The sequence below is a fragment of the Oncorhynchus keta genome, chromosome 25 (genome assembly GCF_023373465.1).
Source record: "Oncorhynchus keta strain PuntledgeMale-10-30-2019 chromosome 25, Oket_V2, whole genome shotgun sequence".
Lineage (NCBI taxonomy): Eukaryota > Metazoa > Chordata > Actinopteri > Salmoniformes > Salmonidae > Oncorhynchus > Oncorhynchus keta.
This window is the reverse complement of record NC_068445.1, coordinates 15,243,228-15,269,452: the sequence shown is the minus strand read 5'-3', so window position 1 is coordinate 15,269,452 and position 26,225 is coordinate 15,243,228. Positions and strand designations below refer to the sequence as shown.

The 26,225-nt window shown below is 43.5% G+C and overlaps 2 protein-coding genes across 3 annotated transcripts; one reads left to right on the top strand and one right to left on the bottom strand.

Moving 5' to 3' along the window:
* Positions 1 to 468: 468 nt before the first annotated feature.
* Positions 469 to 13,927, top strand: adamts13 (ADAM metallopeptidase with thrombospondin type 1 motif, 13). Its single transcript, XM_035735893.2, has 31 exons — positions 469 to 705; positions 1,053 to 1,119; positions 2,544 to 2,812; positions 2,938 to 3,103; positions 3,201 to 3,337; positions 3,471 to 3,554; positions 3,683 to 3,807; positions 3,935 to 4,081; positions 4,274 to 4,408; positions 4,577 to 4,727; positions 4,883 to 4,987; positions 5,108 to 5,265; positions 5,413 to 5,476; positions 8,703 to 8,829; positions 8,956 to 9,104; positions 9,215 to 9,335; positions 9,441 to 9,521; positions 9,614 to 9,795; positions 9,979 to 10,135; positions 10,257 to 10,386; positions 10,478 to 10,657; positions 10,789 to 10,987; positions 11,093 to 11,201; positions 11,279 to 11,408; positions 11,483 to 11,662; positions 11,995 to 12,199; positions 12,290 to 12,656; positions 12,750 to 12,893; positions 12,999 to 13,178; positions 13,324 to 13,505; positions 13,645 to 13,927. The coding sequence occupies exons 1-31, from the start codon at positions 625 to 627 to the stop codon at positions 13,798 to 13,800; spliced, it is 4,668 nt and encodes a 1,555-aa protein (XP_035591786.1). The 5' UTR covers positions 469 to 624; the 3' UTR covers positions 13,801 to 13,927.
* On the bottom strand, positions 13,859 to 26,225 carry LOC118358274 (carnitine O-acetyltransferase-like). 2 transcript variants are annotated; one of them, XM_035735895.2, is made up of 14 exons: positions 26,053 to 26,225; positions 18,989 to 19,267; positions 18,676 to 18,794; positions 17,724 to 17,777; positions 17,460 to 17,625; positions 17,119 to 17,293; positions 16,722 to 16,900; positions 16,471 to 16,571; positions 16,016 to 16,138; positions 15,802 to 15,924; positions 15,558 to 15,693; positions 15,396 to 15,458; positions 15,168 to 15,305; positions 13,859 to 15,015 (listed from the first exon to the last, which is right to left on the bottom strand). In XM_035735895.2, the coding sequence occupies exons 1-14, from the start codon at positions 26,077 to 26,079 to the stop codon at positions 14,800 to 14,802; spliced, it is 1,899 nt and encodes a 632-aa protein (XP_035591788.1). In that variant the 5' UTR covers positions 26,080 to 26,225; the 3' UTR covers positions 13,859 to 14,799. The 2 variants fall into 2 exon arrangements, with proteins under 2 accessions (XP_035591788.1, XP_035591789.1); XM_035735896.2 differs by having other exon boundaries at positions 16,016 to 16,135.

The window sequence follows — 26,225 nt, the reverse complement described above, 5'->3', positions numbered from 1 at the left end:
TTACAATGGGCCTTGTCTGCCCTCTGGTGGTACTATATTACACTTACAAAAATGTGTGGCCTGCAGCACTTGTGTATATTCAGTTTAGAGCTTCTGTGAAAATGAAATGAACATCCTGTTTTTTCTTTGATTTGCACACTTAGTTAGAAAGTCATTGCTGGAAATTGTTATATCAACAAGCCGTCAAGTTCAAAAGATTATTTATAATGTCATTTCCATGTGCTAACTCTCATGGAATGTTTCATCTTACAGTACTACGTCACTAACAAAATACTGTACATGAAACAAGCAAGGGGTGAGTTTGTGGACAAATGTACTGTTCTGCACTGTGACACCCGCCAGTGACATCCAGTGACCAATAGAATAAACAACAGTGTTCACCAACCAGCCAATCAGCTGGCATTGCTGTTTTCACCTACTCCCACAGTGAAGATCAACAAATGAAGTCTGTCACTTATCAACTACTGCCCCTGATGTTTCAGTAAACTTGTTCGCCACTTCCCCATTTAGCTGGGTCTTATCAGCCTCGGCTGGAAGGAAGATCTTGGTCCTCTTACTCTGATAGATATATAGCAAGGCCAGGTAGTGTGTGGTGTGGTCCCACAGGGAGAGGAGTGTGGAAACATGGCAGCCTTGGCGCTGCTCTGTCTGCTGTCAGTGCTGCCAGGCTCCACAGCAATACTAATGAGATCTCCATTGGAGGAGGTAAGTGGAAAACACAGGGATGTGGTTGGTGATTCTTCTGTTTGTGACATCTGCAAAGTACATTGACCTCCACAACTTGCGCTGTTTATCGTCCTGCGGAAATCTCTACCTACAGAGAGGCAGATCACAGGTTTCACAGGATCTCAGTTGTATGATACACTTAAAAGTTACATTTTTCAGGGGTTCTGTAGAGATATTATTGTTGTTCAGTTGATTGTGCTCCTCATGGACATAGGCCTGCTGTAATCTGTCACACTGTATACAAACCAGGAATGGATTAGTGAATCTAATCCTCATGTTGCTGCTCACAAAATGACCCCAACATTTAATTTGTATCCCCTTTCCAGCTATTTCTGCACTCCCTGGATCAAAAGGACATGGTGTTTTATTTTGGTACTGACTCTGCTACTTCAGGTATGACTGAATAATGACACAATTTCCATAGGGTTACAGTGAGCTACTGAACCATTATGGTGGATACAATCATTCACATACAGTGGCAAGAAAAAGCATGTGAACCCTTTGGAATTCCCTGGATTTCTGCATAAATTTGACATAAAAATAAATTGATCTGATCTTCATCTAAGTCACAACAATAGACAAACACAGTGTGCTTAAACTAATAACACACACATTATTGTATTTTTCTTGTCTATATTGAATACATAATTGAAACATTCACAGTGTAGGTTGGAAAAAGCATGTGAACCGCTGAAATGGAGAAATTTCAGCACTGTTGCCACTCTCACTAGGAGTGGCTGTCCTGCAAAGATGACTGCAAGAACACAGCGCAGAATGCTCGATGGGGTTAAGAGGATTCCTAGAGTGTCAGCTAAAGACTTACAGAAATCTCTGTTGACGAGTCTACAATACGTAAAACACTAAACAAGAATGGTGTTCATGGGAGGACACCATGGAAGAAGACACTGCTATCCCAAAACAAACATTGCTGCACATCTGAAGTTCACAAAAGAGCACCTGGATGTTCCACAGAGATACTGGCAAAATATTCTGTGGACAGATGAAACTAAAGTTGTGTTGTTTGGAAGGAACATACAACACCATGTGTGGAGAAAAAAAGGCACAGCTCACCAACATCAAAACCTCATCCCATCTGTAAACTATGGTGGAGGGAGCATCAGGGTTTGGGGCTGCTTTGCTGCCTCAGGGCCTGGACAGCTTGCTATCATCGACGGAAAAATGAATTCCCAAGTTCATCAAGACATTTAGCAGGAGAATGTTAGGCTATTTGTCTGCCAATTAAAGCTCAACAGAAGTTAGGTGATGCAACAGGACAACAACCCAAAAGACAGAAGTAAATCAACAACAGAATGACTTGAACAGAAGAAAATATGCCTTCTGGAGTGGCTCAGTCAGTGCTGACCTCAACCCGATTGATATGCTGTGGCATGACCTCAAGAGTGGTTCACACCAGACATCCCAAGAATATTGTGGAAATTAAACAGTTTTGTAAAGAGGAATAGTCAAACAATTCCTCCTGACTGTTGTGCAGGTCTGATCAGCAACTACAGAAAACATTTGTTTGAGGGTATTGCTGCCAAAGGAGGGTCAACCTGTTATTAAATCCAAGGGTTCACATACTTTTAACACCCTACACTGTGAATGTTTACACGGTGTGTTCAATAAAGACATGAACAACTATGATTGTTTGTGTGTTATTAGTTTAATCAGACTGTGTTTGTCTTTTGTTGGGACTTACTTACTTAGATAATGATCAGATAACATTTTATGACCAATTTATGTAGAAATCCAGATAATTCTAAAGGGTTCATACTTTTTCTTCCCACTGTACAGTATTGTAACCTTTCTCACCCCAGTGCCGGAGTTTCAGCTCATCTGGACAGACTGTGCCTCTACGGAGCTGCGCACTGGCCCCTGGCGATGCTCCTTCGAGACCGAAGGGAAGCACTATGTGCTGGGGCGCGGGGAGAGGAAGCAGTCCTTCTCCTGTCAATCCACATTAGAGACAGCTCGGAACACCACTCTCAACACCATAAGGAAAAGTCATGCCATGTGTTGTCATCAGGCCAGAGTTCTACATCCCCCTTCAACTAAAGGATTTCTCACCATCTGTGCCAGGAAAATTGTATGTTTTCCAAGTTAACACAAACAATTCTACAGTTTACTTATTTATTTATACTGTTATTCTGCTATTCATTCATAATTCTCTTAAATGAATTTGGATTGCAAATATTTTTCCATTTCCAACAGCAAGGCCTGGTTGTTTCAGGTAAAGAGAAGGAGAGACTATACATTCAGCCAGTGCTTCAAAAACACATTCATCTGACTGAAGTCAGAAACTGTTCCAGTCCAGGAACACCTCACCTGGTGTTCCACCAGCCATTTACTGCCAGAGGCCCCCCCAGACACTCTCACAGTCAGTGTTCAAGCATTAATGCATTGTATTTAATGTTTCATACTTCATCCTCGCACATTCTATTAGCATACGGCTCTTTTTGTCTTCATCCTGACAGTGAAGAGGCTGCGCCGCCGAAGGTCAGCCATAATGCCTGAGGTGACCCACCTGGAGCTGCTAGTGGTGGTGGCGCCTGACGTGCAGCTGGTCCACAGGCAGGACACAGAGAGATACATACTTACCAACCTCAACATTGTGAGTTTGTCTGTCTGCCTGCCTGTTTGCCTACCTGCCTGTCTTTGTCTGTTTGTTATTGTTTGTGTCAGGCATCTGAATGATTATTGAAAGTGGTCATCCAGTGTTGGTGTGTCCTGCTATCTTCCCACAGGCCTCAGAGCTGCTGAGGGACATGACACTGGGCGCCAACATGAGAGTGCATCTGGTCCGCATGATCATCCTCTCAGAACCAGAGGTCAGTGTCTGACAATGTCTGTCCACCGCACACCACACACACACCTGGGTGGGCCAGTCTGCCATGGAGGCCTGGCTGAGGAGCCAGAAGAATGCTTCCCTCTCTGAGTGCTATGTTCTCACTTTCAGCCAGAGATTAACATCTCCACCAACATCTCCTCGTCTCTGACGAGTGTGTGTGAGTGGGCCAGAAGGGTCATCCCCTCTAATGACACTGACCCCCTGCATGCTGACCTTGTGTTATACATCACAAGGTAGGTCATTGTACTTTATCCTGTGCTATTTTTTCAAATTGAATTGTAGTCTGTCTGAAGTTAGAACATTTATATAATTGTAAATCTTGTGGTTTTACTTTACTGTAATTTGTTTGTCCTCAACCAGATTTGATCTGGAGCTGCCCAATGGGAACAAGCAGGTGAGGGGCGTGACCCAGCTAGGCGGGGCATGTTCTAGCCAATGGAGTTGTGTAATCACAGAGGACACAGGCTTTGATCTGGGCATCACCATCGCTCATGAGATAGGCCACAGGTAATTTGAAAAGGAAAAGGCAAAATGCTCGCTCACCATTAAAAAACATTAAAAAACAGATTATTTTATTTAAGCAACTATCAAAAGCTTAGGCCACAGGTAAGACATAGTGGCTTGAGATAGGTCACAGGTAAGACATTGTCAATAGCATGGGATGAGCTACAGTTAGTAATCTTCACTTCTTTCCCCCAGCTTTGGCATAAACCATGATGGGATTGGTAACACATGCAGCAGCAGTGGCTTTATGATGGCCTCTGATGGAGGCTACAACAGTGTGGATCTCACCTGGTCCCAGTGCAGCAGACAGCAGCTGTACACATTCTTCAGGTAAGTATACCAGCTGTTTCTCACATGGATTCTTAATAATGAACTGTTCATCATAAGTAGATTACTCTGCAGAAATGTAGTAATGGTCAGTGGTACTGTACACAACACAGTGAGTATTGTAGAAGGCTGGTGATGAGAGTAAGATATGTGTTTGTATTGCTATTCTAGTGAAGGCAAGGCTGACTGTGTGAAAGACTTGCCTGTCCTGGTTGGCTCTCTGCAAGACTGGAAGCCAGGCCTTTATTATGGTGTGGACGACCAGTGCCGGATAGCGTTTGGTAGCACCGCCAGGGCCTGCTCCTTCACCAACACTGACCTGGTAAGGGACACATTATGACATTAATGGCAGCCACTTCTGTGAATATACTATCATGGTTATACTGTAGTAATAAGACTGGTTATACAGTATGTTGACAGTATCTATAGCTCTGTCTGGGTAAGGCTTTCCCCGTGTTAATTCTTTCCTCCTGTCAGCCTGTGTGCCGTGTTCTCTCCTGCCACGTCAAACCTGATGACAACAGCTCATGTAAACGTCTGCTGGTGCCTCTGTTGGATGGGACAGAGTGTGCACCCAACCAGGTACAGCCTTATGTTATCACTAGTCACATTCCATCATTATGACTATGTTTGGTCAAAGTATGCAACATTTTGGTTGTGAAATGAAAGCAGCCCTGACCTCTAACCCTGCATGTCCTCTAGTGGTGCCTGAAGGGCCGCTGTGTGTCCCCAGACCAGCTCAGCTCCTCTTCCTCTGTGGTGGTGCACGGGTCCTGGTCCAGCTGGTCCCAGTTCTCCCCATGCTCACGGATATGTGGCGGGGGCGTCACTTCCCGGACCAGGCAATGCAATAACCCACGGTAACAAGAAACAACAGTCAACGCTAATTCTCATGACTCCTCTCAAGTGCAAGTGGTACATTTCTGGCAAATGAGATTAGCCAAACAGTTTATTATTCTTGATGGATGTCTTCATAATTTTCATTTAAAAAAGGTTTTCATTTCCAGACCTGCATTTGGTGGGAATGATTGCAAGGGCAGGGATACAGAGGCGGAACTTTGTCACCAGCAGGTAAAACTCCACAGGTCATGTTTATGTTTACAGTGGGCCTCCGCAGGTCATTTTTACAAGGTAAATTGTTGCACCATTTATTCTGTGTCGTGCGTACTGTAAGTGTATGTATGCACATGTATGAAGCGATTTCAGTGCTAAAAATTGTATTTTTTAAATTTGTATTAGGATATTGAATTTGAATGTAATATTGTTTTATTTGTAATGCACAAATTGATTCATTGAATTCATAAATTGAACTTGTATTTCATGATTTGAAAATGAATTGAATGTAGTATATAGCATACCGTTTTTCAATTAAATTTCTATGTAATATTCAAAATCAATGAATATTCAAATTCAAAATGTATATATTCCGTTTCAATATGGTAGATATTGCATTCATTTTCTGTGTATCAAGTTTACAAACTAACATTCACATGTTAAAATTCAGATTCAAAACTTAAAAGGTAAGGTAGAGGAGCACAGATAGAATCAAACACTCTCTGTGGTAAACTGACGGTTGAATGTATTTTATTCCTATGAATTTGGCGCCCAGGAGACCTGGGTTAGAACCCCATCAGTCAAACTAACACGTCTTCATGTCTCAGGCAAGGTTGCTTATCATATTCATGGATCACCAAACCACCTTTGTTGCACTCTCATTAAATGGGGTGCACAGATCTGTCTGCTTCTTTTTTCCACAGAAAGTGTTTTTGTTGTGCAGTAGGCCTGATTTCGAAACCAGTTAGTTATATTGGTGCCGTGATCTCTAAGTATGAGGTCAAAAGGGGGTAAAATGTAACCAAGATGGTTCGATGAATCACGCTCTTTTGATGACAAAGCTTGCTGGAGACTTGAGTTAGGTTCCTGAACTCATTCCTATGGGCTTTAGCTAAGTGGGCTAACACAGTCTTGTGACATACAGGAGACCTGGTTGGAACCCAGTCAGAGTTAGATTAAATAAGGAGTGGAAAGGCTATCCTTAGAAGGGCTATGACAGGGCTATTCCACTATATTCTTATCTGGACCGAACTGTGGTTTTTGTGACACTCCCTTCCAATGTTCCCTCTAAAAAATGTTGTCACTAAGCAAATTTCAGGTCTGCTGAGTGCAAACTTGAACGTTGTGAAAATTCTGTACAACTTCCAGATTGCTTTTACTGTGAACACTGAGGCAGTACCTGCTTTAAGTTACAGTTTTAACAGTGGTCAAGTAGGCTACTGTGACTATTTGATCAAAATTATGGAGAAAAATGCTACTCATTTGAACATGGAAATAGCTGTTCTATCATTCAGCCTACAGTAGCAGCCAATGTGTGGTGTTCAATGTAGGCCTACATTCCATGATACTTTTGAAGAAAAAAAACATGCAGGGCTTGACATTAACCTGTTAATCCACTTGTCCTTTTCTGATGCAAGAAACTACTTTACAAAATAATATTCCCATACCATTATAGAGAATCAGACAAATGATGCTACCCTCTACCTATTGGCTAATTAGCTTATTCAAGCCTGTCTCAAAATACAACATTACCCCTTTCAGACAAAAAAAAAGCTCTTTACCTGATTTGCTTTTCAAAGATGTCTAGAAATGTCCATGTTTTGTGCTCTTGTAGGAAGTAATCACTCCCCTATTGCTGACTACAAATTATCTATAACTGAGCTAATAACTCACTAAAGCAAAGGATATGAACAAAATGTGCACACGTGGCTACATGCAGCTCTCGCTTTAATCTCAAAACAAACGCATCTACTCACAACCGCTCATGCTGTAAACACAGTCCAGTTCAAAATAAGGCATTCTTCCTTCAAAATATCTTGCATAGTTAATTTTGTCTCGGTATGTTGCATTGAAAGTGGCTAATATTGCATTGATTCGATCACAATTGCCACAGTAAAGGGAAACGTTGATAATGTTAACAGGGAAAACTCTAGAACAGTGGTCAATGTGAAGTGTAACGCTTCAAACACACTGACAGCGTCATTGCCCAAAATAGTACGCAGCACCAGCTGAATATGTATGCAACAAAAGTTCAACATTCCCCTTCTGCTCCCATTTCCGTCAAGCCGTCTACGATAAATCCAACGTATGCACCACACCGTACGCACTGCAACTGCCTCTGCAACGCAATGCTGCAAGGCAAATGCAATGTTTCATTGGAAATGAATGTAATTCTGGTGAACCAAAATGCAATGACGCTGTCGGTGTGTTCGAAGCGTAAGAACATGAACCCACTCATAAAAACAGCAGCTTTTAAATGATTTGAAATCTCACAGTATCAACTTTGCTGTAGCTTTCTTTTATGCCTGTTACTGCGGACGCGGTAATCTGAGCCATCCGTTTGGCCAGCGTTAGACCTAAGTGCACTTGATTTGCTCTCCAGCCCGCCGGGTAGGCAGAGTTTGTACCTCCAGACACATCAAATGGTTAAAAAAGGCAACAGTTCATCTACGCAGCACACAAGGCAGCTGAATCAGGTGCACCTACCGCCAACAGCCCAAGATGAATAAAAAAAAAATATATATATTTTTTTTTTACAGAAATGTTTGGCAATCGACTAGGAATGCCTTGGAGATTGACCAGTCGATCGCTATTGACCGGTTGGTGACAACTGCCCGAGAAAGTTTAGTAAAATTCAATCTCGTGCTTCTCTCCATGGGCTGATATTTTTTCTGCGTGGTAGTTCTGTTTACCACAGAGAGCGTTTGATTATATATTTTCTCCTCTACCTTTCCTGGATTGCCAGGAGGCTCTCTCAGGTTCTGAATTTGACTTTAGAGATCTGAATTTGAAAACTGAATCTGAATGCATCCGAGAAGTTCAATATATGAAACTTTGATCAACTTTAAATAAAAGTGTGGAAACTTGATACACAGACAATGAATGCAATATCTACCCTATTGAAGATGAATATATAAATATGAAATTAAAACTGAATGCAATATTCATTCAATTCTATTCAAATTGTGAATAATCTGATCAAATTTGTGCATTACCGATGAAAAAATAGTAAAAAAAAATCTATATCCTAAATTATGTAATTCTGTTAGCACTGAAATCACTCCATACACATGCTTCGAGTGGAACGAGGGAAGTTGAATTGGAAATAGAAATGTTGCTTCTCTTCAAAAGATTATTATGATCGAAAGTTAAATTGGTCGTCAAAATGATGTTAACTGAAACATAGGGTGTGAATACAAGCAATGTTCGGCATTCTTCCCCTCACACTATGCTGTCTGAGTAGCAGTGTGAAAGGACCCAGCTGGCCTTCATGGCAGAGCAGTGCGCCCAGACAGATCTACAGCCCCTGTACCTGTCCCCCAACACAGCCTCCCTCTACACCTGGATCCCCGCTGTAGGCTTTGTCACAGGTGGGCCAAGACATCTTGTCAATGGGGAATGGTTGGGTCATTGGGATGGAGGGCAATAAACAAAGGACAAACTACTACATTACTGACTCCCTCCACTGTATTCCTCTGATTTACCCCCATGACCAGGGGATGAACAGTGCAGGTACATGTGCCAGTGTAAGGGAGAGAACTTCATTGTGAGCCGTGGGTCTCAGTTTGTGGATGGGACTCGTTGTGAACCAGACAGTCCAGCTCCCCTTGGTGCCACGACAGCTTGTCTAGGAGGGACGTGCCAGGTAAAGGCCTGCTTCGGTTTCTCCACCTTAGAGAGTTCTAGAGACGCTTTGACAAATTATTAGACCTGACATGTCCTCATAAGCTAACGGGAAATAATTTATTCCACTAGCTGTTTGGCTGTGATGGAGTGTTGAAGTCTGGGAAGGTGGAGGATGTGTGTGGGGTATGTGGAGGGGATAGCTCCTCTTGCAGTCTCACCTCTCAGTCTTACAGTGGTGGTCAGGCCAGAGGTAACAGCTCAAATATCCCCATTCCTCAGTCTGGAGAGTGATAATTTCTATCTCCATCTCATTCCAGTAATTAAACTAGATTTTCCCTGCTTAATTGATTCTCAGAGTACGTCACATTCCTGACCCTGCCAGTAAACGCCACTCAGGTTCACATTGTCAACAGGGCACCTGTCTTCACTCACCTGGGTGAGTATCTGGGGTGACCTTGGGTTGTTTGAAAAGAAACCCCAAATCATATAAAGGCCAATAAGCAAGGTGTCTGGTGTTTTTACCCATAGCGGTGTTGATTGGGAATCAGTATGTTGTGTCTGGGAGTGGCAGCATTGCGTTAAACATCACTCACCCCTCTCCTCTGGAGGATGGTCGTCTGGTTTATCGTCTGTACCTGACCCCTGACCTCCTGCCTCTCATGGAGGAGCTGCTGCTGCCTGGAACTGTTACAGAGGAGACACACATACAGGTCAGCTGGGAGAGACATATTCCTAGAGATGGCAACAGACACTCCAAATATCAGAGGGGATAACTGTGAGAGACACATATAGAAGAGGAACAGTATCTCCATTCACTATGTACACACACATATATACATTTACTGACTCCTCAAAATAGAAAGGAATATGACATTTGTTTTTGGCTCCTACAGGTCTATCGGAAATATGGAAAAGAATATGGAGAACAAACCAGTCCAAACATCACCTACCACTTTTATACTCCCATGAGTAATAATGCTTTTGTAAAAGAGATGCCCAGGGGCAAGTGGACTGTTGTCACAACATCCTGCTCTGTCACCTGTGGATCTGGTAAGAATCACTTTGAATTATTATTGGATAAATATATTTAGTTTGTTTGTTGTGGGTGTACTTTAGGGCTTTCCAAATGTCACTGTTCTTATAGATCCACTGTTCTCTCTTTTTCTTGTAGGCATACAGAAATCTATGTATGTCTGTATGGATGAAGACACCAAGGAGCATCTGGAGGAGGTCTACTGTAATTCAGCTCCCCTTCTCCTGCTTCAGCAGACAACCTGTCACCTCCCAGCCTGTCCTCCCAGGTCCCCTCTACATTCACTGCACATTGTCACACCTAGAACGCTTGAACTTTCATCAAACTGATTGATCAATGTCCTGTGTTGTGTTCTCCAGCTGGGAGATGGGAGAGTTTGGGCCCTGCAGTGCCTTGTGTGGTGGTGGAGAGAAAGTGCGCCCTGTGAGATGTGTTCAAAGGCAAGGAGCAGATGTCCTACAGGTGGCCGTTTCTGAATGTCCACAACACTCAGCCACACAATCAGTGGATACATGCAACTTTCAACCCTGCCCTGCAAGGTATACATCTTTTTTATAATCAAATACAACATGTACATGAAGCAAACAAGGTCCAAGTTGCACCATGTAGGTTAATGGCCCAGTACAGTGTTGATATAGAATTCTGGGGGGGTGGGGGCTGTGTGTGACAGGTGGAATGCGTCAGAACCCGGGGAGTGTTCAGCGGTGTGTGGGCCCGGAGCAGCCAAACGCGTTGTGACATGTGTGCGGTCCGAAGGTGGTCATGATGTTGAGGTGGACCATAGCTTGTGTTCAGGGCTCTTCAAACCACCTGTCTTAGTGTCTTGTGTGGTCGATGTCTGCCCTATTGGCTGGGAGTCTAAGGGACAGGTACAGCAGAGATCTATACTACATCTCATAAATGTGCACACTGAATTCTAAGACATCATACTGAAGAAGGTGGAACTTTGACATCCGTTCATTTGTCTTTACCAGGATCAACCTATACTTAACAAATCCCCTGGTTTAAGGTACCGCTCCAGGTACCTAACGGTGTATGTTTGGAGCCCTGTGATAGGCCAATGCTCAAAGACCTGCGGAAATGGTAAGTTAGACCAGGTAATCCCTTCCATTTTTACAAAGTGTGGTACCTTGATCAACACAAGCCTTATACATGTGTAGGTACCCTGCAGGTGTGGTTTTCATGTCTGGACCACCAGACCAGGCTAGTGGTGCCTGAGGTCTACTGTGATGCCTCCAGCAAACCAGAGCCTCACACAGAGTCCTGCAACCCTTCCCCTTGCCCTCCCATGTGAGTTGATCCTTTCAAGTACAAGAATGACAGCTCTGTCATAGCAGGGTAACAGCAGTGTGTTTCCCATGCAGGTGGCACTACAAGCAGGGAGTGTGTAGTGTGTCGTGTGGAGGAGGCGTGGCCCATAGGGTGCTATACTGCTCCCAGGAGACCGAGGGAGATGAGGAGGTGGTTGTGAACAATACAGAGTGCAGTAACATGACCAAACCCATAGCAGTGGTCACATGCAACTCCAACAGCTGTCCAGCCAGGTAAACCATGCAACTCCAACAGCTGTCCAGCCAGGTAAACCATGCAACTCCAACAGCTGTCCAGCCAGGTAAACCATGCAACTCCAACAGCTGCCCGGCCAGGTAAACCATGCATCTCCAACACCTGCCCAGCCAGGTAAACGGTAAACACAGACACTGAACACTGGCTGGAAGACCAGGGTAAAAAAGAGAATGTAAATGTGGAATTCACCACCCATGGATTTCAGTTTGTCTTGAATGCTATGTGAGTGTCAACAGACAGTGCCATATAGAGATTTCTGTATGTAATTGCTGGGTGTAAATAAACTTGAACTTGAGGTAATACTGTCCAGGTGGAGAGTGCTGAGGACGGGGGCCTGTACTACGTCTTGTGATCTGGGGTTAGCCAGGAGGCATGTCTCCTGTGTTGAGTATATCCATGGGGAGGACAGTGAGGTGTCTGAGGAGAGATGCCATGCAGCCGTTAAACCTGCTACCACGGTACCCTGTCTGGTGCAGGTGTGCACCTTCAGATGGGACGTGAAAGACTGGAACCAGGTAGGTACAGTGGCCAGTGGTGTTTTCATACATGAGTGATTTATAAATTATGTTGATGTACTGTTGACTAACTTTTCTGTTGTCTCTCAGTGTTCAGTGCCGTGTGGGTATGGGATCCAGTCTAGAGCAGTGTCCTGCATGGGACCCACTAAGCCTGAGCCCCTCAGCCCACTGCTCTGCATGCACATGCCCAAGCCCATCACCATCCGGGGCTGCCAGATGGACGACTGCAGGGCCTTGGAGAAGACTAGTGCCCTCACCCACAAACACACCACCAACACCCCCTCACTAGAGACCAGGGACCAGTTACCCAGTCCCCAGGACATGGAAGTCACTCCCATGGATGAGGAGCCACTCCTGTCTCCTACTCTCAGCCTGACCCAGACACCCCTGACTGCAACAGAACCGACCACCCCAAAGACCACCACTGCCATGCCCACAGTGACACCTAAAACCAGTAAGGTGGCAGAACTCTCTGCTTCTTTAGCGCTCATCAGAAAAGGCATAGACCAAGCATTGAGATAGTTATCTATTGTGTGTCGCTATCTAGGTCTGTGTGGGCAGCTTCTGCTGGAGGAGTCAGGCACAGTGGACTTGAGACATGAGACAGGTCGCTGCATCCTGTCAATAGGCCGGCCCCTGGATGAGGTCATCCACATGAAAGTAGAGTCCAGCTCCCTAAGCTGCAAGAAAAGTGAGAAATGCTATAATACCCTTTGTAAGGTCTATCTATGGCAACCAAAATGGACAACAATAACCCTATGTGTGTGTGTGTGTGTGTGTGTGTGTGTGCGCTTAGGGGAGTATGTGGCATTCTATGACAGGCTGGTACTGGTCAGGAAGTGTGACCAGCTTGAGGACACTGAACTGACCTCCAGGACCAACGTCCTGATGGTGCGCCAGCATCTCTTGTCCCCTGGAAACGGAGTGCTGCTGACTTACAGCAGTCAGAAGAACAACAAGAAGAGTCACCACCAGGGTAACACTGCGCTGCTACTGTATTGGCTGGAACAGAAGGCAGAGTGGCATGTTGTTACAGAGCTGGAACAATAGATTTTTAGAAGGACATATTATTTGGTCAATTTAATACATAACCCACATGCTTCTTACTGTTGCTCCTACAGACTGTGATGTCCAGCTGTTTGCTCCCAGCGGGGTCATTGAGAATCCAACGATGACCTCCGAGTTGGGCAGTCACACCTGTCGAGTCCTCATCAACGCCCCTCCCTCAGTGAAGATTAGGATCCGGGCTCTGAGCATGGGCCCTGTGGTCAACAGCACAGCAGCCCAGTCCACCTTCATTATGGTCAGGGAGGAGGGAGACTGTTCTCTCTTGCTTTTCAGTATATTCATCAATGCAAACTAGTTGAGTATACATTAAACCATGAATGTTGACATGTATGCCATTGTAGATAACATTATGCCTCTAATACCATCTCCATTAGATACGAGATGTAGACGTCTTGAAGACCAACGTGTTCAAGGGCCAAAGGCTTTTTGACTGGCGATCAGCTGGAAACATGGCAGAGATAGAATTTCATGGCGAGTACCTGCATAGCAATGGGAGATTCCGAGCTGAATACTCATTCGTGGAGCCTTGATCCGTGGCTCGCATTTCTATTACACAGTATTTAACGAGACAGGAATTTAGGCTGTTACTGGAGAACAATTTGTCCTTAGTTTAATCAGTATTGTCAAAATTTTGTAACATTAAAATAATTGACAGCAGTCCGTCTTATTTTGTTTGTTATTTTTCTTTGTATAGAAAACATTTACCAAAGTAAATCACTGCAAAATCACTCTACAACTCATTATTATGGCACATTTGGTATAGTATAGCACACATTTTCAGAACTTAAATAACTTAGAACTGTTTGAACTTATTTTATATATATGTAAGTCAACAAACTGAATAAACACATCTATAGAATCCCACAAAAATAAATGTTAAGACAGCGCCAACATACTGTATGACTTTTAAATATAACTTAAAACAGACAGATGTAATCTCTTAATTCGATCACTCTGTTGTCGCAGAAGATTTTCCTGCACAGCTTTCTAAAGTTTTCAACTTCCACTTAAAAAATGTCAGACTTGATTTATCCTAACAAAATAATTTATCAACCCCTACAAAAATGTCCATTAAATAACGCACATAATAATTCACCTTTCCTGTTGCTGCAGGATTATTGTCCTGCTGTGAGAAACTGGTCAAATTAAGATCGTACACCTGTAAAAGAGTCTCTGCCATGATCTGGTGTGGATCTTTCTTTGACATATGGCACTTTCTATTTGGAAAAGGATACACCCATTTCAGTCAACATGAAATGTATAACTTTCCATCAGTCATACTCGCTTTAGTCTTCATTATATTTAGCTTATTACAAGACTGTCTCTCCTACAGGATTTTCCCTCTCACATCACGTCTACCTGAAGGGCCCAAAATCTTTACAAGGCCCACCTAACGCATTGCAAAGTGCTTCTCCTCTCTCCATGTTACAGCACTAGATATACCCGGGTGGCTTCAGTTTCCCCCACTACCTCCAGCACAGGTTCAGTTCCACACAGCCATAAAGAGGAGCCATGTCCCCTGTGGGGACTCATTGCTTGGCCTTAGCTGTCTCCTCCAGCAGAGACCTCATGTCTCTCAGAGCCTTCTTCATAGCCCGGCCAAAGTTGGCAGCATGTGTCTCTTCACAGCTGTTGAAGGCTGTAATGGCAATGTTGATGTGGTCTGCCATGGGGTTGTAACACACTCCGTAGCCATCTGGCACCAATGGACCGAAGCACATCACACAGTCTGTCTTGGCACCAGCCTGGAGAAGAGCGACAGTGAAACATTACCTTTAGCTGTACAAATGTGGGCCAAACCTAATCAACAAATCATTACCAAACCACTGTCTACAATTTGTCCTGTTATATGTTGTATTTTGGGATGCTAAATACCTCACATAAACAGCCTTCATACCTGGCTGGTGGAGAGATTGGGATGCTCAGCCACAGCATAGGCTGTGTCCATGAATATCTCTGGCATGGACGTCAGTTCTTCAATCGCCTGCAACTTCAGGCCAAGGAGATGTCTGTCTATGGCCTGGCCATGAATTGCCTGCTCATTTTGACATACACAAAATAAATGTACATTGCAGTGAGTGGGGACAAGCATGGATTATTATTATTATTTCCATCAAGTCCTCACCATGCGTGTGTATTCTACGTGGGCTTGGCATGCCTTGTCCAATAGAGAAACCTTCTCTGTGTTCTGTCAACATATGGGATAAACAGACATCATTACAGTAGAGTGACAGTCAGGGTTGATTGTTTATTTAGTGTCAATGTTCAGGTTTCAGAGATGACCTACCGGTTTAGCTAGGTCCTCCATTGCCTGGACAAATTTGAGAGACTCATTGGAGCAGGAGCGGATTGTGTCTGTTCGACCAAGTGCAAACATACGCAGGGACGCACTCTCATAGGTGGAACAGCACATCTTATACATTCTGAAACATGAAAGATCAATATGTCTCATCAATATGTCTCAAAGTGATAGGTTAAGGTAACCCGACTGCTGTTTCAGATGTTGACTGTTTTGTTATAATGAACCCCACCTGAAGTAGGCAAGCTGTAGAGCCATTTGTATAAAGGCATCTGGACTCATCTTGTGAGCCTTTGGAACATTTCTCCCATAGTCAGCAAAGTTGACCACGTTCACATCCAAGTCATGTGACATTCTGATGAATGAAAGAGTAGCCAAAGAGTGAGACACACTTACAAGATATGTTTGAATGGAAACTGCTAGGAACACAAACAGACTCTACTTGCATGTTCATATTCTGTTTGGCAGACTCAATATCCTTCTTGACCTCAGGTGTGATATTGAAACGCAGTTTGGGAGGCATGGGCAGAGGGGTCATGGGAGCGCGTACTACCTCCATCCTTCCCCTGCTTAAACAACACAAAGCATTATACTTCAAGAGAGGCAGAGGCACATTCAGTAGCAGGCCAGGGTCATGATTCCAGCTTGGCCATGACCAGTGGGCTTCAAATGGTTGTAAAAATCATTTTCAAATGTATCAGTCACTATCTAAACTTGACAAATGAGTGAATCTTCAAAGTGCTTGCTACACTCAGGCATAATGCACCTGCTCTGGTTGGAAAAATAGCCATTGCAACCATAGCAACCAGCACCGAGCTTTTATCTGTAGTACACAATGACCTTGGTAGTGCTGTGTACCATTAATCAATGAATGAAATAAACATATCTTGTTGTGCCTTACATGTACTCAACCAAATAGTCCACCAGGAACACAATGGGTGGTCCTTCAGCTGGGGCATGCTCATACACCAGACCACAGGTACCATCTTCACCCACAATAAACTGGGGATTAAATAATACACGTTATAATAATACAATTTAAATACATTTATGAATACAGTAGAATAATGCAGGAGACTCTTTGAATAAAAATATGAACATATATCAGGGAGGATGCAACCTTTGTTCTACAGCTTCTGTCTCAGAGCTCACCTGTAATGTCTTATCAAACCAGCGGTTGCCACTGTTCCAGCGACTCCCTCCACCATGCAGCATCTGGGCAGCGACGCGGCTCTGGTAGCGCTGCTCAGACATCTGTGGCATGGGGGCGTCTAGACACACTGTGAATATGCTCTTCTGGATAGCACGGACAGACTCCTTATTTGTCTTGTCTAAGGAAGAAAACGATACAATGAGCGACCTACAAGGACCTCGAGGAAAGCATCGACCAATATGTCTAAAACAGTGTGTGCAAAGTGATAGGATGCATCCAGTCACTCTTACGTTATGGCTCAAGACTGGGTTATGACTAGGGTTTTGATTATTTGGTGGGTCACTCCATGCGCTCCAAAGACCCTTCTCTAGCATTCAAGGCTCTCCCTGGCCTCACCCTTAATGAGGTTGTTGTAGGCTTTGCCCCAGGTGTTGCGGTGCTGGGAAGTCAGGATGCCGATAGGCTCCTTGTTGCTCTGCAGGGACGAGTTCCAGATTTTCTCCATTTGCATGTAAATCTGATCCACCGTCAGTGGGGAGCCATCGCTGTTATACACATCCAGGACAAAGAACTAAGGCCAGAGGGAGAAGGCCAATCAGCATTTCAGGTGCTGGTTAAGTGAGTTAGAGATAATAAACTAACAATGCAACAATGTTATTGATTTCCTCTCTTGTGTTGTAGCAACATAAAGCAGCGTCAAAGAGGGAAAAGCAAAGCAATAGCACACCCTAGTGTACCTGGAAGTTATGGACCACAGTGATGTGAGTAGGGGCCACTTTCCCGATAGCATGGTTGACCACAGTGTCTCTCTTTGGTCCAGGGATACGACAGGAGGACAGGATCTGGTAGTACTGGTCCATACACAGAGGCTTCCCACCCAAATACTCAATAGGTAGGGTCTCACTGTGACACAGAGTTAGAGAGTCAACTGGTCTGACAAATATATATTAGATGTATATCATTAAGTTATAGAAAATATTTTCTATATCAATATTACTCACTTGTCAATCATTTGTTTGAAGTCCAAAACTCCTGAAATCAATTTAGCAGCAAACCTGAGCAGAAAACATTGATTTACATTTTAGTAGACACGCTTATCCAGAGTGATTTATAGGAGCAATTAGGGTTGCATGCCTTGCTCAAGGGCACATCGTCAGATTTGTCAACTAGTCGGCTCAGGGATTCAAACCAGCAACTTTTCGCTTACTGGCCCAATGCTCTTAACCACTAGGCTACCTGCCGCCCTATTGAGTAATTCAGTATGATATATGGTATTTCCTCATCCAACTGAGATTCAGCCTTTTACCTCTCCAGCATCTCATGTTCCATTCACATAATCAACTCCGATACACTTTAGTGCAGCATTGTTTTCCATGTCCTCATATCTCCAACCAGACTTGCTTAGCATGTCCAACTCAGAACCATGATATCTGTCTATTTTGATACTATATTTCTGCATTTATTGAGCTGTCTGTGTCACTCTAGTCTAGCGGATAAGATGGTGTACATTACAGTACAGTATATTGTTGAATCATTGACTTTTCATATGAGCATGGAAGTCTGCTCTAGTGTCATCTTCTATTGCACGTGTTTGGCACTGTCCACAATGTTGATTGCGTGCGTGTGTCTCCGAGGTCCAAAAAAGCTGAGCAATTCTATGAGCAGCCAATGTGCTTAAAATAGCCAGCATGAAAGGGGAGTCTGTCTAAAGGTCATCTGAAACTCAAGCTTATTCTCAAGTTCAACAGAGCTATGGCGGATTACAACACTGAAGTCAATCACTTTCTACTAACTTTTCTACTAAGCAGTAAGCCTATAAAATGTCCTTTTCACTGATCGGTATAGACAGCCCTAAAATGTTTTAGTGCTGGGGGAGGGTGGGCATCTACTGTATAATCTCGTAGCAAGGGCTGGTACAATGGTCTCAGACACGCATGGTTCCTTGTTGCTCACCTCATTTGTCCTTGGCGATCTTGGAAGGTCATGCGGGGCAGGACCACCCCGGGGCTGGAATAGACTGCCACAGGCATCCGGGAATCCAGATAGGCTGACTGCATCCACCACTCTGTCAGCTGCATAAACATCCACAAACAGCCATGATAATGCTATAGACCACCAACATGACATACTGTATACTGTAGGTGCATAAAGGATATAATACAGGTATCTGTTCCTGCCAATCAACCCAAGATCAACCCAGGGCTCTGCCCTACTAAGTACCCATCTCTGCTCTATGTGACCAGTTCTGTTCTATGGCAGTACCTACCCAGTTTTCTTTGTTGCTAGCTCTGCGCTCCAGGCTCCTCTGCAGCCTGTCTCCCACTCCCTCAGGAATGAGGAACTCCTTGACTAGCTTGCGTGTGTGATCCATCTCCTCCTCACTGAGCAGGGGCTCCAGCATCAACAGGTAGCGCTCAAATGTCTGCCTTAGTGGAGGCACGGGCAGCTTGGGCAAATTGTCCTGGTGATGCGAGGACCTCTCTGGGAGGATGGTCACTGACATCGGCTTGACCAGGCAACATGGCTTCACCAAGCCCGGCCTTAACTGAAAAAATGCATTCTGTGTCATTGCATTTATAATAAAGAATTTGTTTTGCAATTAATATGACACTGAAATACCACACATACGGTACAGTATCTAGATTGATATTTAATTTAAGTTTCTGAAATATTAAGTTGATATTCCCATTAGCATATAAAATATATCAGCAATGTTGGGTGAACACCACAGAGCTGATTGGTAGGCCTACTGGCCAGCAACTGTCAACATCATGATACATACGCTAGGTTTGTTAAAATAGAGCCCTCTAATGCAGTGATACATCTAAGCGCTGGAGGTAGTGCTATAGGTCAGGGGTTGTGACAGCAACAGGAGAAAAAATAATAATTATCATGTTTTTGTTCCAAGGTTATTATAGTAAACGAATACCGAAACTAAAATAAAACATTGGAAAAACAATTTAGTAAACTTAATCTAATTGGGTTTTTAAGCTTATTTTCTAATGGGGTTTTCAAGCTTATGTTCTAATGGGGTTTTCAAGCTTCTGAATCTGGTGGATAAATGCTGCCAGTAGATGCCAATGTTTCAAATAGGCCTTGCTTGTGCATTACTATCACTAGCTAACATGGAAGAAATCCGAGAGCGAGCATGGGCCAAGCTAGAGCAGCTTATGAAGTTGCTGGAGCCATTCTCAATCCACACTGACCAACTTCAAACTGACAGCCAGTTGCTGTCTGATGTGGTGGTGTGACTTCTCAACCTTGAGGCACACTTGCTGTCAACTAAAGTTGCAAAACAGTTGGCACAGGTCCTCCTGAAGTCACTGTGTGAGCGCTTCGCATGCATATTGAATCCACTAACAGCCAACTTTGATCCAACCCCTGCAGCAGCTTGCCTGATGGACCCAAGTGTGTCTCTGGCACGTCGCTTGACAGAGATGGAGCCCCTGATTAGGGAAGCAGAATCTTTTGTACTTCAGAAAATTTGTGAGTACAGCCGTGAAGCAGGACCCCAGGAAGATGCCAGCACGATTAATCCAGCAAGAATCTCGACCACTGTGCTTCAGAAATATAGCTTCCTTGCATCGAAGATTGTGTCTGAGGTTACTGTTCAGCCAGAGGGTCAACCTGGCAGGGCATTTAGTGTCCCATGTAAGCTGCAGAAATACCTGAAAAATGTAAAGGGGGGCATGTTTACAGAGTCACCTCTCAAGTTCTGCCAGGCAAACTGTGCCCTGTGGCACTGGAACTGGTTTCTGCCACTGCATCCTAAGTGTTTGTGGAGAGAATATTCTCTGTCTGTGGACAACTGTCATCAGGCTCGATAAACCAAATGACCACCTCTCTGGAATGCAGTCTTCTTGAAGATAAGCCAGAAAATGTTGTTTGGTTGAAGAGAAACACACACACAAGCTGGCTGGCCGTCTATGAACTGATAGATTTGTGAAGAAATATTGATTTGCTTATGTTTTTTGCTGTTGTTGCAGCTGTTTTTATGAACCCTTTTTAAAGGGGTTAGTCACTGATACATGTTTAATATTACATAAATGTAACATATCAAATGGGCCATGACTTAATTTGTTGTTTTTTCCCCCTCTCTTTCTGTCATATAAAGGTAAAGGTACTTGATTTTTAACTAAGTAGATATTAGAACAAAGCTTTGGAATGGTGTAAACATGGGCAAGAGAGTTTCCTTCTACCATATTTCTTGTACCAGTCTAGGCGCTTATTCTTTAAATCGATTGATTTATTATTTATGTCCTGGCCATAAAGTTGTAGGGAGTCCTGTAGTGGCCAAAAGCTCCATGCAGGACTTTTGCCGTTATGATTTATTCAACTGGGTGGGACTTCCAACTTCCTTCACTGATCCTTTCTGATGACCTGGTTGGCATGACCTAATGACCCGGTTGGAGTCGTGACAACCGTGTCATCAGAAGGGATCAGACAATGATTTTTACTTGAGGAGAAGAACATTGACTATCTCAAGTTTGATGGCCTCAATGGTGCTGCCCATGCTCTCACTGACGCCATCTTAATAATACAGATACAGAGATGCTATGTCTATCCAAGTCTATGGTTCTGGCCCATCAATTTATGTATTACTGTCCCCCAGTGGCAAAAAAACTATCCAAAAAACAAACAACAGGCCTACAACACATACAGTAAATGGTTATAATAACCTTGGTTTGCTCAGTATGTTTAGAGTGCTGACAGTCAACATTGTTGTAATTGGCTTCAACGAGTATAGGGCTTTACGAATCGCACTTCTCCTCAAATAAAAAGGACAAGGTTCCCGTAAATTGTACTGTATGTGTGAGGCACGTTCTAAATAAGCAAGATATAGCCTAGGCCTGTTTGGAGGATCTTTGGTAAGTGGACAAGAAGCGCTCTTTGGAAATGGGGATGGATACAAGCCGAATGGAGTATGCACACAGCAATGTGAATTGTGAATAATGCAAAAGCATGAATTGTGAATAATGCAAAAGCATGTCGGCAAAAGCTTCACGAGTAGACGATTTAGAAACCCTTTATGGATAGGCTACTTGTAGACTAACGCATGACCAGCATAAGAAAGTCACCAGAGCCATTGCTGTAGCTTTCGTAATAGTAGGGTAAGGGTAGCCCACTAAGGGCTTATTTGTTAATCAAACCAAAAGGAAAACAAGCAATTCTTTCAGAAAAATAAGGTACATGTTTCGAAATAGGACTCTCACTGGATTATCTCATCTCCCATTCAATGATGGGCATATAGCCTACATGGAGAGGCTTTTACGCACATCCAAAATAATACCAGGAGCTGGCAAACATAATATCATAGCCGGGATGTCCTCTCACTGTTCGCTGCTGCCAAACTTGATCTTTTAATAAAGCTTTGGTGAATAAGATATATTTCAAAGTGGCCTCACAGGCCAAACCCTTTATCAATAGTCTTGGCAAATGCATTGGGCATGACAAACAAACTGCCTTCAATAAGAGGAGAGGAGGCTATGCTTTGTTTTTTAATACAAGGTTGACGGGCACAAAAAATACATACTTGTATATAGTGCATGTGGACACCACTTCAAAATAGTGGATTCGGCTATTTCAGCCACTCCCATTGCTGACAGGTAGTGCACACAGGCATGAAATCTCCATAGATCAACATTGGCAGTAGAATGGCTGTACTGAAGAGCTCAGTGACTTTCAACATACCTTTCTAACAAGTCAGTTCGTAAAATGTCTGCCTTGCTAATGCTACCCCGGTCAACTGTAGGTGCTGTTTTTGTGAAGTGAAAAAGTCTAGGAGCAACAACTGCTCAGCCACGAAGTGGTAGGCCACACAAGCTCACAGAACGAGACCGCCGAGTGCTGAAAATTGTCTGTCTTCTGTTACAACACTCACTACCGAGTTATAAACACCTTCTGTAAGCAACATCCGTACAAGACCTGTTCGTCGGGAGCTTCATGAAATTGATTTCCATTGCAGAGAAGCTGCACACAAGCCTAAGATCACCATGCGCAGTGATGGAGTGGTGGACTCTGGAGCAGTGGAAACACGTTCTCTGGAGTGACGAATCACACTTCACCATCTGGAAGTCCCGCGGACTAATCTGAGTTTGGTGGATGACAGGAGAATGCTACCTGCACCAATGCATAGTACCAACTGTAAAGTTGGGTGGAGGAGGAATAATGGTCTAGGGCTGGTCATGGTTCATGGTTCGGGCTAGGACTCTTAGTTCCAGTGAAGGGAAATCTTAATGCTACAGCATACAATGACATTCTAGATGATTCTGTGCAACCAACTTTGTGGAAACAGTTTGGGGAAGGCCTTTACCTGCTTCAGCATGACAATGCCCCCATGCACAAAGTGAGGTCCATACAGAAATTATTTGGAGAGATTGGTGTGGAAGAATTTGACTGGCCTGCACAGAGCCCTGATCTCAACCCTATCGAATAATTTTGGGATGAATTGTAACGCCGACTGTGAGCCAGGTCTTATCGCCCAACAATAGTGCCTGATCTCACTAATGCGCTTGTGGCTGAATGGAAGCAAGTCCCAGCCGCAATGTTGTAACATCTAGTGAAAAGCCTTTCCGGAAGTTATAGCAGCAAAGGGGGGACCAAATCCATATTAATGCCCATGATTTTGAAATGAGATGTTCAAAGAGCAGGTGTCCACATATTTATGGTCATGTAGTGCATCTCTAATTCCATGTGCATATGGGTACTGTGTGTCATGGCTGGATAGGCTACGCTTCCGATGTCAAAATCCATGCCACAACCAACTGGGTTACCGCTAAGGCCAGCTTTTGGTTGGTCTTAAATATCCCCACCAGTGCATACTGAAATTGCCAATTTGGCGCACGTTTTTAAGGGCACAACTCCGATATTGCCACCCCTCCCACCTCGAGCAAGCTCACATAAGACTGATAAATTACAAATCCTGGCGCTAGGGTTTGAAAATAGAAGAGCTTAAACGGATCAACATTTTTAATCAAATAAAATCTTATTGGTTGTGTACACATTTAGCAGGTGTTATGGCGGGTGCAGTGAGATGCTTATGTTCCAAGTTCCTATCAATAACAGCAGTAAATGTCAAACAAGCACACAATAAACAAAAATTCTAAAATAATAAAAAATGTAGCACAGCAGTACATATATAAATAGTATGTTCCTCTGAAACCGCTTGGTATAGAGGTCCTGGATGCCAAGGAAGCTCGGCCCCACCCCAGTGATGTACTGAGCTGTATACACCCTCTGTAGCGCATGGAGGTCGGATCCCATACCAAGCGGTGACGCAGCCAGTCAATACAATTTTGGTTATCTTTTCAGTTTCCTGAGGTGGAAGGGGCATTGTCGTGCCTTCTTCACAACTGTGTTGGTGTGTGTGGACCATGATCATTTCTTAGTGATGTGGACACTGAGGTACTTGCAGCTCCACTAAAGCCCTGTCGATGTGGATGGGGGGATGCTCAGTTAGTAGTCCTTCTCTTGTCCAGGTGGGATAGGGAAGTGTGCAGTGCAATGGCAATTGCGTCGTCAGTGGATCTGTTGGAGCCGTATGCAAATTGTAGTGGGTCTAGGGTGTCGGGTAAGTTGGAGGTGATATGGTTCTTAACTAGCCTCTCAAAGCACTTCATGATAACAGAAGTGAGTGCTACGGGGCGATAGTCATTTAGTTCAGTTACCTTCGCTTTCTTGGGTACAGGAACAATGGTGGACATTTTGAAGCAAGTGGGGACAACAGACTGGGATAGTGAAAGATTGATTATGTCCGTAAACACTCCAGTCAGCTGGCCAGTGCATGCTCTTAGGATGCGGCTTGGGATGCCGTCTGGCTTAACGCCAGCTGAAAATAGAGCCCAAAGGGTCTGGGCCATTGCAACGGAAACCAGAACATAATAAAACAGACACCATATTAAGGTTACACAAAGTGATTAACATGCATTTACGTTAGTTTCAATTTAAACAGGTGTGATCAGTATAATTCTGTCTTAATCCAAAAACCAAAGCAAACAATAGATTTTTAGAGCAATGTAGGAGCACATTTTATGACTAAGAAACTTGAGACCAAAGCAACTCTGTCAAGTGTAGTATGTTGTTCCACTATTTGTTTGGACTGTGCTTGGCTGTCAAGTTTCCTGACAGCTTCTTCAGGTTACAATATATGCTGAGCGTACAAAACTGACCAGGTGAAAGTTATGATCCCTTATTGAGGTCACCTGTTCAAATGACTTCAAATCAGTGTAGATAAAGGTGAGGAGACAGGTTATTAAATAAGGATTTTAAGCCTTGAGTCAATTGAGACATGGATTGTGTATGTGTGCCATTTAGAGGGTGAATGGGCAAGACAAAATATTTAAGAGCCTTTGAATGGGGGTATGGTAGTAGGTCCAAGCGCACCAGTTTGAGTGTGTCAATAACTGCAACGCTGCTGGGTTTTTCACCCTCAACAGTTTTCCGTGTGTATCAAGAATGGCCCACCACCCAAGGGACATCTAGCCAACTTGACACAACTGTGGGTTGCAACTGAGTCAACATTTTAGAACATTTTCACTCCACTACATTTCCTAAAGAAAATAGGAATTCTTTAATCACATACATTTTCCCTGACACACAGAAGTACTCATTTACGTTGACATTTCGAATGCTCAGGCAGGTCAGCAATATGGTCCAATTGAGTACTTAGCCTATCAATATAACCCGTTGTCATCGCTACTGCCTCTGATCTGGCAGACTCACTAAACACAAGTACTACATTTGTAAATTATGGCTGAGTGTTTAGTGTGCCCCTGGCTGTCAGTAAATAAAATAAAAAAAGAAAGAAAGAAAATTGTGCATCTGGTTTGCTTATTATAAGGAATTTGATTCATGGCATTTACTTTTACTCAAAAATGACAACTCAAGTATGACAACTTTCCACCACTGTACTTAACTACATTTAAAACCAGACACTTTTAGACTTTTACTTAATACTGGGTGACTCACTTTTACCTTAATAGAAAATGACTGAAGTAGCTTTACTTTTACTCAAGGCATGACAGTACTTTTTCCACCACTGCAAACATAAATAAAAAGCAAGCTGTAGTCTATATTAAAATATTGCATAATAGTTTAACCCACTGTCCCTCAATTAATTGTTACCAGTATTGATCTGATATAGACATGAACTTTGAAACGTTATCCATGTTGTAGCCTAATATATGGGGTAAATAGGTGACAGTATGCAATCCCCCCCCCCCCCCAAAACACACACACACACATACATTTACAGCAGTAATAGTGAACGCGCTGCTCTCAGTTATGGGTGCACAACTGCGCAATTATGAATTATAAAAACGTTTTACTCACCACGACTCTCAAAAGAAGACCCAACATAATTGCATACAAATGACCCCGCGAGGCTTTGGTTGTTGTTTGTGTAAAGAAACACCTCGAGCTGTCATGTCAAGGACATAGCCCACACCTAAAATTTTACCAGAGAAGCTACTTAGTAATGTCGGACATCTCTACGCCCCCCTCCG

Bases quoted from the DNA above. Each gene is read 5' to 3' on its own strand.
- LOC118358274 (XM_035735895.2), bottom strand. From the start codon at position 26,079: ATGTTGGGTCTTCTTTTGAGAGTCGTG. The intron at 16,901-17,118 runs GTGAGGCCAGGG...TTTCTTCCTTAG, and splicing joins CTACAACAACCTCATTAAGG to ACAAGACAAATAAGGAGTCT. The intron at 16,572-16,721 runs GTGAGCTCTGAG...TTTAATCCCCAG, and splicing joins GGTTTGATAAGACATTACAG to TTTATTGTGGGTGAAGATGG.
- adamts13 (XM_035735893.2), top strand. From the start codon at position 625: ATGGCAGCCTTGGCGCTGCTCTGTCTGCTGTCAGTGCTGCCAGGCTCC. The intron at 5,477-8,702 runs GTAAAACTCCAC...CTGTCTGAGTAG, and splicing joins CGGAACTTTGTCACCAGCAG to CAGTGTGAAAGGACCCAGCT. The intron at 13,506-13,644 runs GTCAGGGAGGAG...CATCTCCATTAG, and splicing joins CCCAGTCCACCTTCATTATG to ATACGAGATGTAGACGTCTT.